The sequence below is a fragment of the Diaphorina citri genome, unplaced genomic scaffold (genome assembly GCF_000475195.1).
Source record: "Diaphorina citri unplaced genomic scaffold, Diaci psyllid genome assembly version 1.1 scaffold3304, whole genome shotgun sequence".
In the NCBI taxonomy this organism is placed as follows: Eukaryota; Metazoa; Arthropoda; class Insecta; order Hemiptera; family Psyllidae; genus Diaphorina; species Diaphorina citri.
The window spans coordinates 2,853-15,453 of NW_007380713.1; the positions used below are offsets into that span (position 1 = coordinate 2,853).

A 12,601-nucleotide genomic window follows, 5' to 3' on the forward strand; every position below is an offset into this window, starting at 1 on the left:
CTTATAAAAAAAATTGTTTTTTTTTTTTTTTTTTTTTTTTTTTTTCTCCTGATCTTATAAAAGCTATGAAAAAGTAATTATTATTGTGCACAATCTTTTTTCCTTACATTCTTAACAACTTGTAGAAAAAAAAAAAAAAAACATTCCTTTTAGTTGCTGTTTTCTCGCCCTCTTACCCTCTCTCTTCTCTCCTTCTCTCTTTCTCTCTCTCTCTCTCTTTCTCTCTCTCTCTCTTTCTCTCTCTCCCTCTCTCTCCCCCTCTCTCTTTCTGTCTCTCTCTCTCTCTCTCTCTTTCTCTTTCTCTCATTGTATCGGTTGAGTATAATTAACCTCCATTAACTTTTTTTTTCATAAGAAGGAAATGAGGTTTTGGCATCTCCATTATTACTTGTGCCATTCTTATTACTTGTACCATTATTATTACTTATACCTACTTATACCATTATTATTTCTTGTACCATTATTATTACTTGTACCATTATTATTACTTATACCTACTTATACCATTATTATTTCTTGTACCATTATTATTACTTGTACCATTATTATTACTTATACCTACTTATACCATTATTATTTCTTGTACCATTATTATTACTTGTACCATTATTATTACTTATACCTACTTATACCATTATTATTTCTTGTACCATTATTATTACTTGTACCATTATTATTACTTATACCTACTTATACCATTATTATTTCTTGTACCATTATTATTACTTGTACCATTATGATACAAGTACACAACACACGGAGCTACTGGTTAGTAAGTAGTTAGAAACTGGAATCCAAAGTAGGGTTGGGACATCGACATCGATGTTTTGAAAACATCGATACATCGGAACAAAAACATCAATGTCAACATCGATGTTTTTCTTTCGATGGAAACATCGAACATCGATGTTTTATTTTTCGATGTTCGATGTCTGTGGTTCCTCATGAAGTGGGATTTTTTTTTCTCAGTTTCCAAAAAAATTCCCTCGAACTTAAAATTTCCCATACGAAATTTACGCGGAAAGGACCATATAATACCGAAAATCCGAAAAACATCGAAATCCCGATAATATCGAACATCGATGTTTTTTATTACGATACATCGGATACTCGATATATCGAAGTTTAAAAACATCGATGTATCGAACATCGATGTTTTCGTCTCGATGTCCCAACCCTACTGTTAACCAGCCCAGTTAGCGTGGAGGGCAACGCGTCATCCTTGTAAGCCCTAGGCTGCTCTAGGTCGCGGGGACAATTCCCGCCCGGAGCGAACTTTATTATAAAAGAAAAAAAATCACTCAAAAAAGAAATTTGAACTGTGCTGAGTGTAAATGCTTGTCACAAATGCCATTCCCCGCAATCCCCGCTTAACACACTACGGTAAATTGTATGACTTGACTTGGGACTCGAACCACCAACCTCCAGATTCAAAATCCACCGCGCTAACCACTATACCACATTGGAGATTTTACTTACCCTAGCTGTACTGTCAGCAATATCACACTCGAGTTTACTTCTCTCATAGCTTTCTACACGTTGATTTATAGTTGCTTCTAATTCCAACGGATTGCCACCTCCCATCTCCTCTGCCTTCTCCAGTAATGTTTGTACCTGTCAGCAGAAATTGAGAAAGCACATCAATATTGAATTAATAATAATAGTCTGGCTATACAAGGTAAACACTGCAAGTATACCCATTTTAGTATTAGCCGGAACCTTGTGTGAGTTAGACAGGAGATGGTGGGCTGTTCCATTGTCCTCAATCAGTAGAATACGTTGACAGCTGGTAAGTTCAATGATTATGTGCTTATTTATACTGCTCGCATAGGACTGAAAATTCCCTTTACTCCAGCAGTAGGCTACTACTATTATTGTGGTCAAATTCTCAAATTATATTAAAGATAAAATTCCATACCTCGGTTGGGATTGAACCCACGCCCTCCTGTTTACCAGGCGAGTGTCTAGACCACACCACCGAGCATGAGATTTTTTCATGAGCCCCAGAAATGAGAAGCAAGTACTTTATTATAAGAACTACATATTAAAATATTTTAACTTGCCTGATCCTCTATCCACTAAGTTAAATATTAACAAGTACCTACCTCAATAAGTTCCTCTTCCACTTGGCTCATAGGTCTTGGATCAGGATAGAGGTCTCTAGAGGACAATTCTTCTGCTTCTTTCACATGTAACTCTACCAGAGTTTCTTGTTCTTCTATGCGTTTATTCAGATGTTCCACTTTGACGTTAGACTCGGTTAGTTTACCCTGCCATGTGCCTGTGTCTGATTTGAATCGAACCAGATTGGTTTTCATTTCTTCTACTTCAGCCTGAAAATAGAAAAGAAACAAGAAACACATGTAAATGAAACTCGAGTCATTTCGACTTTAGGTACATAGGATGTCTAATATGTTGGTGTTGTTGTTGTTAGCAAACATCAGGTTATTTGACTACTAGGTCATTTTACCTCTGGCTTCCCAATATTTACCTACAATGTTATTGCTGGCTTCCAAGGCAGGACAGAAGTTTAATGTTCGAACTTTATGCCTGGCCAAACCGCTCATCCGATTGCTATGAAACTTTGTCAACTTATTGCTTGCACTCCCGTGAAGGTTATAGGCTATTTTCCGGTTCGTTTTTGTTAAGCTACGCCGAGCAAGACCACTAAATGGATGAATGACATGAACGGCCATGCCTTAAGGATTTACTAGCAGAAATCCGGAGCCAAGCGACGGATTTCGGCTAGTAGGTAATATTGAAGATTGGTGAATTACCTCCAACTCTGCCTTATATCGCCTAATATCATTGGAATTGTTATTGAACTCTTCCTTATACAAGTCCAATGAGGCCATCTTGGAGTCCTCATCCACTACTGATCGGTTCAGATCATCCTGAAGTGTCTTCAGCTTACTACTCAGCTGTATCAGATGTGTCTGAATCTCACGTTCATGTTGCTGACATTCGGTGAGGGAGCGTTCATCCAACCGGATCTCATGTTGTAGAGACGACAGCTGAGCCTTCAACTCGGCGATCTCATTGGTCAACTCTCTGCCAGTCAGAAAAGAGAACACATGGTCAAACTTATTTAATTTTTGCACGGTGTAGTTCTGAAGACCAGAAACCGAAGAGAGAAGGAGTACAGGATAGGAGAAAGCCAGCCGTTCCGAGAACGAACGGATAGGAGAAAGTCAGCCGTTTCGAGAACGAACTGACGGGGTCGGCGTTTTTAGTCAGCCTCTCAATCAGCCCTAACTGGGGTGATTGTTTCGGGCTGACATTTGGTTTTGGCTACAAATTACACGAGTGAATGCCCTTCGCACTCAACCTTTGCTATTTCTTTAACAAGGGAAATTCAGGTTGGTATACTCCCTGTTTAAAGTCCCCCAGCCAGACTAAGAACAAATCAATAAATAATCTAATATATAAAAATGAATGTGTGTGTTTGTTCGAACTTTATGCCTGGCCAAACCGCTCATCCGTTTGCTATGAAACATTGTCAACTTATTGCTTGCACTCCCGTGAAGGTTATGGGCTATTTTCCGGTTCGTTTTTGTTAAGCTACGCCGAGCAAGACCACTAAACCTATGTGACACATTTTCATTAAATTTCATCAAAATCGCACAAACCGTTCAAGAATTATGGTCAAACAAACAGGCAAATGAGAATGAGGTCTTACCGTCCCGAAATCAAAGAGAGAAGACAGGATAGGAAAAAATACCTACAGCCGTTCAAGGATTTACTAGCAGAAATCCGAAGCCAAGCGACGGATTTCGGCTAGTAGGTAATATTGAAGATTGGTGAATTACCTCCAACTCTGCCCTATATCGCCTAATATCATTGGAATTGTTATTGAACTCTTCCTTATACAAGTCCAATGAGGCCATCTTGGAGTCCTCATCCACTACTGATCGGTTCAGATCATCCTGAAGTGTCTTCAGCTTACTACTCAGCTGGATCAGAGCCAAGCGACGGATTTCGGCTAGTAGGTAATATTGAAGATTGGTGAATTACCTCCAACTCTGCCTTATATCGCCTAATATCATTGGAATTGTTATTGAACTCTTCCTTATATAAATCCAATGAGGCCATCTTGGAGTCCTCATCCACTACTGATCGGTTCAGATCATCCTGAAGTGTCTTCAGCTTACTACTCAGCTGGATCACAAATCCAACGATGCCATCTTAGAGTCCTCATCCACTACTGATCGGTTCAGATCATCCTGAAGTGTCTTCAGCTTACTACTCAGCTGGATCAGATGTGTCTGAATCTCACGTTCATGTTGCTGACATTCGGTGAGGGAGCGTTCATCCAACCGGATCTCATGTTGTAGAGACGACAGCTGAGCCTTCAACTCGGCGATCTCATTGGTCAACTCTCTGCCAATCAGAAAAGAGAACACATGGTTAAACTTGTTTAATTTTTCCCCGGTGTAGTTCTGAAGCCCAGAAACCAGAAATCGAGGAGAGAAGAAGAGCAGGATAGGAGAAAGCCAGCCGTTCCGAGAACGAACGGATAGGAGAAAGTCAGCCGTTTCGAGAACGAACTATATCCGTTCAGGATAAAAATCTGTAAAAGATTTGGGACATCAAGAAGCTCTTAGGACCCCTGAAAAAAAAAAAATCCGTGCAATTTTCGACCGTTTTGTCCAATTTTGGTGAAATTTCGCAACTTTTGGACATTTGGTAAGCTCAACGAAATCATTACCTGATGAGTGTGGTTTGTTCTGTTTGTACAAAGCGAGGTACCTTGGAGTTGAGATTACCCTGGTAAGTTTTGTACACACTACTTCCCTTGTTGGGGAAATGTTTGGAGCCATCCGGTGTGTAACCTGGAAAGAAATCAAATTGAAACATTGTGAAACCCTCATGCTTGTACAAAGCGAGGTACCTTGGAGTTGAGATTACCCTGGTAAGTTTTGTACCCACTACTTCCCTTGTTGGGGAAATGTTTGGAGCCATCCGGTGTGTAACCTGGAAAGAAATCAAATTGAAACATTGTGAAACCCTCATGGTTCTATTCGAGTCCAAAATATTGCCTTTTTTTAATTGCCCCTACGCGGGACCCATGAGTATTTTCCTTCGACACGAAAATGTTTAACCAGTTTTGTCTACCGGGATAGGCATGCTACGGCACAGACCACGTGCGTCTAATGTAGCAGTTGTTTCATTGCTACGAAATAAAATCGGCCTGTTCGAGTCCAAAATATTGCCTTTTTAAATTTTTTGTTAATTGCCCCTACGCCGGGACCCATGAGTATTTTCTTTCGACACGAAAATGTTTAACGAGTCAGTTTTGTCTACCGGGATAGGCATGCTACGGCACAGACCACGTGCGTCTAATGTAGCAGTTGTTTCATTGCTACGAAATAAAATCGGGAAGGTTAACACCGGAGGCGTTCTCTACCATTTAGCTCTAAGACCTCTAACTATGACTGAGGTCAAATTCTGAAACAAAATACATCGATGAGGAGAAAATTCCAAGCCTCGGCTGGGATCGAACGGTTCGGCCGATTTTATTTAAATTTGGCAAAGATGTTTAGCACTTGAAGGGTGTTTTATAGTGAGCTTTTGGCTTCGATGGGACCTATGGGAACTACATAGCGACCTTTTTTCTCGACAGAGATCTACATTTTACGGGACCACTCACGTTCTAGATGAAAATGGAAAAATTGGAACCTAGAATACTCGTACAATCCTTAGATCAAAAATTAATGTCGTACCATTTTAAATTGGGAAACTTACTAATTTGCAGTGATAAATTATTAACTCACTGATTGAGGATATCAAAACACTTAGTTCAGAAGCTGTTGCCTGGCTACAGAGTTTACCTCTATAAATAGATAGAAGTGTTATTATTTCTTTTGTTTTTGTTAAATGTTCCTTTGTTCTGTATTCTATGTATATCCTTTGAAAAAAATAATAATAAAACGTCCATACGATAAATAAATAAAACTCACTGATTTGCACATTCAACGCTTTCATCCTCTGTTTCTTCTGATGTATGACCGTGGCGGCTTGTTCCACTGCATTCTGAGCGTTCGTATGATCCTGAGCCAAAGTACGCTTAGCCGCCGCAATGTCATTCTGTTTCTGTTCTACCTCTGCCCGTCTACGTCTTGCTTCTTGCTTCTTCTCCTCTAGCAACGCCTTCTTACGCTCGTAGTCATCCATCTCCGCTGGAATGGAATAGAATAGAATAGAATAGAGTTAGAATAGAATAGGACACGGTTGGTCCAGTGGTAACGCGCTTGCTTGCCATGCAGAAGGTCCCGGGTTCGAATCCCACCATCGACAAAAAATTGTACTCAGAACACTCATCTTAAAAAAAAAAAAAATAGAATAGAATAGAATTAAAATAGAGTTAGAATAGAACTTACTTGGGTGAGGTTTCAAAGTCACAGAGCAGAAAAAGTGAGGAACCAGGGAATTTTTCTTTTTCTTCTAGTTAGAATAGAATAGAATAGAGTTAGAATAGAACTTACTTGGGTGAGGTTTCAAAGTCACAGAGCAGAAAAAGTGAGGAACCAGGGAATTTTTCTTTTTCTTCTACGACTTCTAGATCCCGAGATAAATCGATTAAAAAAATACCGGTAAATCTTATATACTGACGTCACGACATACGCTCCCGTACACGATGACGTCACATCAACTGTCTCGAGCAAAGCTCCGTTGCAGGCAACACATTAATTTATTTGTCCATTCCCGGAACGCCTAGCTTCCTTCTTTCCCGTCCTTCTTTCCTCTTTGATTTCGGGACAATGAGACCTCTGTTGTTACAGTTTATTTTTCTAAACCTTTTGAAAAAAAATCTGGTGTGAACATCACACGACTTTCCTCATCCTATTCAAGTCTCTAGCTCTTACCGTTCTCGAGATATTTTGTTTACAGACAACACATTAATGTATTTGTCCATTCCCGGAACGCCTAGCTTCCTCCTATCCCGTCCTTCTTTCCTCTTTGATTTCGGGACAATGAGACCTCTGTTGTTACAGTTTATTTTTCTAAACCTTTTGACAAAAAATCTGGTGTGAACGTCACACGACTTTCCTCATCCTATTCAAGTCTCTAGCTCTTACCGTTCTCGAAATATTTTGTTTACAGACAGACAGACACACAGACACACACACGTTCCAATGGCTGAAACTTTGGATTTAGGCTCTAGGGACCTCAAAACGTGTTTTGGCACTAAAAACTGACCGTCGACATTTTGACCCGATTACATTACTTTCCTTCCTATAGGTATAGGATAAGTAAAAAAAAAAAATCTAGATCTCAACTTACCTTTCATATGTAGATTATCACTCTCCTTGCTCATAATCTTCTTATTAATCACCGCCTCCTTGTGTTTCTTATCCTCTAACTCCCGCACCTTGCTTCGCTTGGTCACAATGAGTCTATCATGTTTGAAAGATCCTTCAGTCCTGTACTTGTTGTGTGAGGTTTCACGTCCCTGTATTAGTACGTGTGACGTGCGTTTTAAATTTAATTCGACGACCAGCTACCGCACGTTAACCTCACCTATAATGAGAAATCGATCTTCTTTTTAAGTCGCCTTTTCCCGTGTACATACGGGGTAAGCGTTTTTAGTCGGCCTCTCAATCAGCCCTAACTGGGGTGATTGTTTCGGGCTGACATTTGGTTTTGGCTACAAAGTACACGAGTGAATGCCCTTCGCACTCAACCTTTGCTATTTCTTTAACAAGGGAAATTCAGGTTGGTATACTCCCTGTTTAAAGTCCCCCAGCCAGACTAAGGACATATCAATAAATAATCTAATATATAAAAATGAATGTGTGTGTGTTTGTTCGAACTTTATGCCTGGCCAAACCGCTCATCCGTTTGCTATGAAACTTTGTCAACTTATTGCTTGCACTCCCGTGAAGGTTGAACTTCACGCTTGCCTTGAAAAACACATCGTTCCCACTTGTCGTTCGGGGCGGGGGGGGAAACAGTTCCCTCTATTACAGGACATTCGAAAAAAAAAAAAAATGAAATTCACAAGTGGGAATGGCAATTTATGGTCCCTCTTGAGAGTTGACGAACTTAATTTGAACAACTGGATTGGTTCCAAGATGAATAATTGAATATGATTGGTCATATTTTAGTGTTAGTTTTAGTTACTTACCACGCGGCATTTCAGAGAACTTTCTCCGCCTATGAGCCTCCTTGATAGCATCCACTAGTGTTTCCATCCAAGGCCCATACTGAGATAAATTATTGCTTTGTTTGGACTGGACTCGCCTTAGATGTTCCTCCTTTTGATCTATAAATGGTAGAAATAAGCAAATGATTGATTGATTGACTGATTAATTGATTGATTGATTGATTGATTGATTGATTGATTGATTGATTGATTGATTGATTGATTGATTGATTGATTGATTGATTGATTGATTGATTGATTGATTGATTGATTGATTGATTGATTGATTGATTGATTGATTGATTGATTGATTGATTGATTGATTGATTGATTGATTGATTGATTGATTGATTGATTGATTGATTGATTGATTGATTGATTGATTGATTGATTGATTGATTGATTGATTGATTGATTGATTGATTGATTGATTGATTGATTGATTGATTGATTAACAAATCAACGGGTAAAACCCATGTAATCAACGGGTAAAACCCAAAAAGATTATTATTGAGTGGAAGTTAAGCCCTTGGCGAGTTCTTTATGCTAAACAGATAAGGATCGATCTCGGTATGGCTGGCTTTCTAATATCGTGTCTTCCATCTCTCTTCGCCTTTTTTTTTTTTTTTTTTTTTTTTTTTTTCTTTTTTTTTTTTTTTTTTATTATTATTTTTTTTTTATCTTTTTTTTAAGAGGTTTGACAGAGGGTGAAACTGTAAGTGTAAGGGTCTTATCGGTCCCGAATCGAAGAGAGAAGGAAGATCCTAAAAAAAAAAAAAATGGAAAAAGTATAATATGGTCGGCGTCGACAAAGTGAATTTAAACTCGGGTTTAACTCTCGAATTAAGCAAATCAAAACTGCTTGATCCGGAGATTAAAAAAATTATAGGAGTTTGTGGAAACCCGACCCTCCAGTTAAAGGACATAATTTAATTTCTTCAAATTTCTTGGGAGGGTGTCAGCCAGCCATCGTCATTCTCTTTTCTTTCTAGCCTTTTTCCTAATCAAAATAGGATCAACAACATTATAAGTTAAAAATAAGTATTTCCTACTCACTGAATTTGCACATTTCAATGCCTTTTCATCCTCTGTTTCTTCTGGATGTATTAACCGTGGCGGCTTTGTTTCCACTGCATTTCTGAGCGTTTCGTATGATCACTGAGCCCAAAGTACGCTTATGCCGCCGCAATGTCTGCATTCTGTTTCTGGTTCTACCTCTGCCCGTTCTACGTTCTTGCTTCTTGCTTCTTCTCCTCTAGCAACCGCCTTCTTACGCTTCGTAGTCAATCATCTCCGCTGGGACATGGAATATAGAAATAAGAATAGAATAGAGTTATGAATAGATAGGACACGGTTGGTCCCAGTGGTAACGCGCGTGCTTGCCAATGCAGAAGGTCCCGGGTTCGGAATCCCACATCGACAAAAAATTGTACTCGTTTTCGATTGCAAATATTTCAACGGGTTAACTTTTCTGTGTTCTCACTGTTTTGACCCAGCACCTAAATGGGCATGAGGTATTGTGTCTCTTCTCGCTGTTCCCCATCTGAGCATGAGAGGCATACTACGGGGAATGAGGCTAATAGCGTCCGACAAGTCAGGCCACAAGCGGTCTAATGTGACAGCCAGTTGTTGCCATTGCTTACCGAAATAAAAACGGCCGGTAGAACACTCCATCTTAAAAAAAAAAAAAATAGAATAGAAATAGAATTAAATAGAGTTAGAATAGAACTTACTTGGGTGAGGTTTCAAAGTCACAGAGCAGAAAAAAGTGAGGAACCAAGGGAATTTTTCTTTTTCTTCGCTACGACTTCTAGATCCCGAGATAAATCGATTAAAAAAATACCGGTAAATCTTATATACTGACGTCACGACATACGCTCCCGTACACGATGACGTCCACATCAACTGTCTCGGAGCAAAGCTCCGTTGGCAGGCAACACATTAATGTTATTTGTCCATTCCCCGGACGCCTAGCTTCTTCCTATCCGTCCTTCTTTCCTCTTTGATTTCGGGACAATGAGACCCTTCTGTTGTTACAGTTTATTTTTTCTAAACCTTTTGACAAAAAATCTGGTGTGAACGTCACACGACTTTCCTCATCCTATTCAAGTCTCTAGCTCTTCCCGTTCTCGAGATATTTTGTTTACAGACAGACACACACACACATCACACGGACCAATGGCTGAAACTTTGGATTTAGGCTCTACGCTCTAGGGACCTCAAAACGTGTTTTGGCACTAAAAACTGACCATCGAAATTTTGACCCGATTACATTACTTTCCTTCCTATATAAGCAAAGTAAAAAAAAAATCTAGATCTCAACTTACCTTTCATATGTAGATTATCACTCTCCTTGCTCATGATCTTCTTATTAATCACCGCCTCCTTGTGTTTCTTATCCTCTAACTCCCGCACCTTGCTTCGCTTGGTCACAATGAGTCTATCATGTTGCTCCTGGTACCGCTTCAGGTCGCTGAGTTGCTCCTGAATAGCGGCGGTCATGGCCGCTATCTTTTCGTGGAACTGTCGCTCCCGGGCTTCCTTCTTGTCAATCTTCTCCTGAATGTCTTTCACCTGAGCGAGTAACTCTTTCCTCTTCACTAACATAGCTGGCAATAGGGAATGAACTTTGTGTAAGTTTCAAGTCTGATATTTTAACTTCTGTATATCAATCGTGTCGGGAGGCACGCGAACGTCAAGAGCTCAAAGCGCCGCAGCTATATTCGGCATCTGAACATTTCTTCCATTCATAGGAGTCCAAGGTCATATAACTGCCAAAGTTTTTAGTGGCAGGGGTTTGATTATTTAAAATAAATCACATTCCCTCCTGATTAAAACAACGGAAACATCCCTAAAATGGCCGTAAGTATATTAGGTACCTAATGAATGCGGTAAAGTCGTGATGAGCCATGATCCATGATTATAAATAGGGAATGAACTTTGTGTTAGTTGTAAGTCTGACTTCTGTATATCAATCGTGTCGGGAGGCACGCGAACGTCAAGAGCTCAAAGCGCCGCACCTATATTCGGCATCTGAACATTTCTTCCATTCATAGGAGTCCAAGGTCATATACATAACTGCCAAAGTTTTTAGTGGCGGGATTTGATTATTTAAAATAAATCACATTCCCTCCTGATTAAAACAACAGAAACATCCCTAAAATGCCCGTAAGTATATTAGGTACCTAATGAATGCGGTAAAGTCGTGATGAGCCATGATTATATCGATCAATATGGTACTTACATTATTACCGATTGATTCAAGATCTCTCTCCCTTCTTCCCATAAAAAGGACGCGTAACTCCCGCTCGTAGTTGACAAATAGGGATATAAAATAAAATGCTCATACCTGCTTGTGCTTTCTCACTTTCCACAGCACGTGACCAGAGCAATTCATTCTGAAGTTCAGATTTCTTCTCGAATGCCTGCTTACACTTCTCAATAAGCACCAACTTCTCCCTGTCCTTGTTTAGCTCTACTTCTAACTTACTTAATGCCTGAAAACAAAACGACAACGTATAATTCTATCTCTGTCAGCCTAGTTAGCTTGGTTGGTAGCGCGTCTGCCTTGTAAGCGCTAGATCGCGGGTTCGATTCCCGCCTGGGGTGGATTTTATCCTGAACAGATAGTGTTCGTTCTCGGAACCGAATGGCTTTCTCCTATCCTGTCCTGCTTCTCTCTTCAATTTCGGGACGATAAGACCTTAACAGTTACAGTTCCCCCTGTCAATGGCAAGATTTCCGTTGTTGTAGTTCTCTCTAAGTTTTTTTTTTTTTTTTTTTTTTTTTTTTGTTGAAAAGAAATGCTCCTTTTTGTATTTAACCTAACCCTATAATAACACCAATCACTGCTCTAATTGTGAAAACTCCTTCTTGCATTTAACCTAACCCTGATATGGTTCGTGTGTTCAGATTCAACTATTACCTGTTCAGATTGTACCAGCACTAGATATTGTTCTCTGTTATCAGAGGTGTGTTCAGATTCAACTATTAGCTGTTCAGATTGTACCAGGACTAGATATGTTTCTCTGCTATCAGAGGTGTGTTCAGATTCAACTATTAATAATAATAATAATAATAATAGTGCTTATTTATACTGCTCGCATAGGACTGAAAAGTCCTTTTACTCCAGCAGTAGGCTACTACTATTATTCCAACTCCTCACTTTTTACTTCAGAAAATAAGTTTAATTAAATAATAAAATAAAATCAACGAAAAATCGTTTTTCCTGTGCATGTAATAGTGCTTAATAATAGTGCTTATTTATACTGCTCGCATAGGACTGAAAAGTCCCTTTACTCCAGCAGTAGGCTACTACTATTATTGTGGTCAAATTCTCAAATTATATTGAGGACTCGCACTTCGTGCTCGGGAGGGCTCCACCCCCCGGGGGCTTCGCGTGTTCGCTACGCGGGGTTGCGTATACGGTCGCGCTGCGCGCTCCCGGGGCTTTGC

At 39.6% G+C, this 12,601-nt stretch overlaps 2 protein-coding genes across 2 annotated transcripts in view; both read right to left on the reverse strand.

Annotated features, from left to right (window-relative positions):
* The window catches only part of LOC103520187 (structural maintenance of chromosomes protein 6-like), a gene marked incomplete at its 3' end in the record, with an annotated part of 4,847 nt that extends 2,519 nt beyond the window's left edge, over window positions 1-2,328 (reverse strand). Inside the window, exons 1-2 of the mRNA XM_026831413.1 lie at window positions 2,106-2,328; window positions 1,480-1,614 (exon numbers count right to left, since the gene is read on the reverse strand). Coding sequence (XP_026687214.1) covers window positions 1,480-1,614; window positions 2,106-2,318 — 348 coding nt within the window. The remainder of the gene's footprint in view (window positions 1-1,479; window positions 1,615-2,105) is intronic.
* Window positions 2,329-2,379: 51 nt separating this feature from the next.
* LOC103520189 (structural maintenance of chromosomes protein 6-like) overlaps window positions 2,380-12,601 on the reverse strand; it is a 14,975-nt gene continuing 4,753 nt past the window's right edge. The window contains exons 4-11 of the mRNA XM_026831412.1: window positions 11,496-11,643; window positions 10,474-10,755; window positions 5,961-6,179; window positions 4,909-4,974; window positions 4,709-4,832; window positions 4,170-4,380; window positions 2,778-2,840; window positions 2,380-2,388 (exon numbers count right to left, since the gene is read on the reverse strand). Of these exons, the coding sequence (XP_026687213.1) occupies window positions 2,380-2,388; window positions 2,778-2,840; window positions 4,170-4,380; window positions 4,709-4,832; window positions 4,909-4,974; window positions 5,961-6,179; window positions 10,474-10,755; window positions 11,496-11,643 (1,122 nt within the window). The remainder of the gene's footprint in view (window positions 2,389-2,777; window positions 2,841-4,169; window positions 4,381-4,708; window positions 4,833-4,908; window positions 4,975-5,960; window positions 6,180-10,473; window positions 10,756-11,495; window positions 11,644-12,601) is intronic.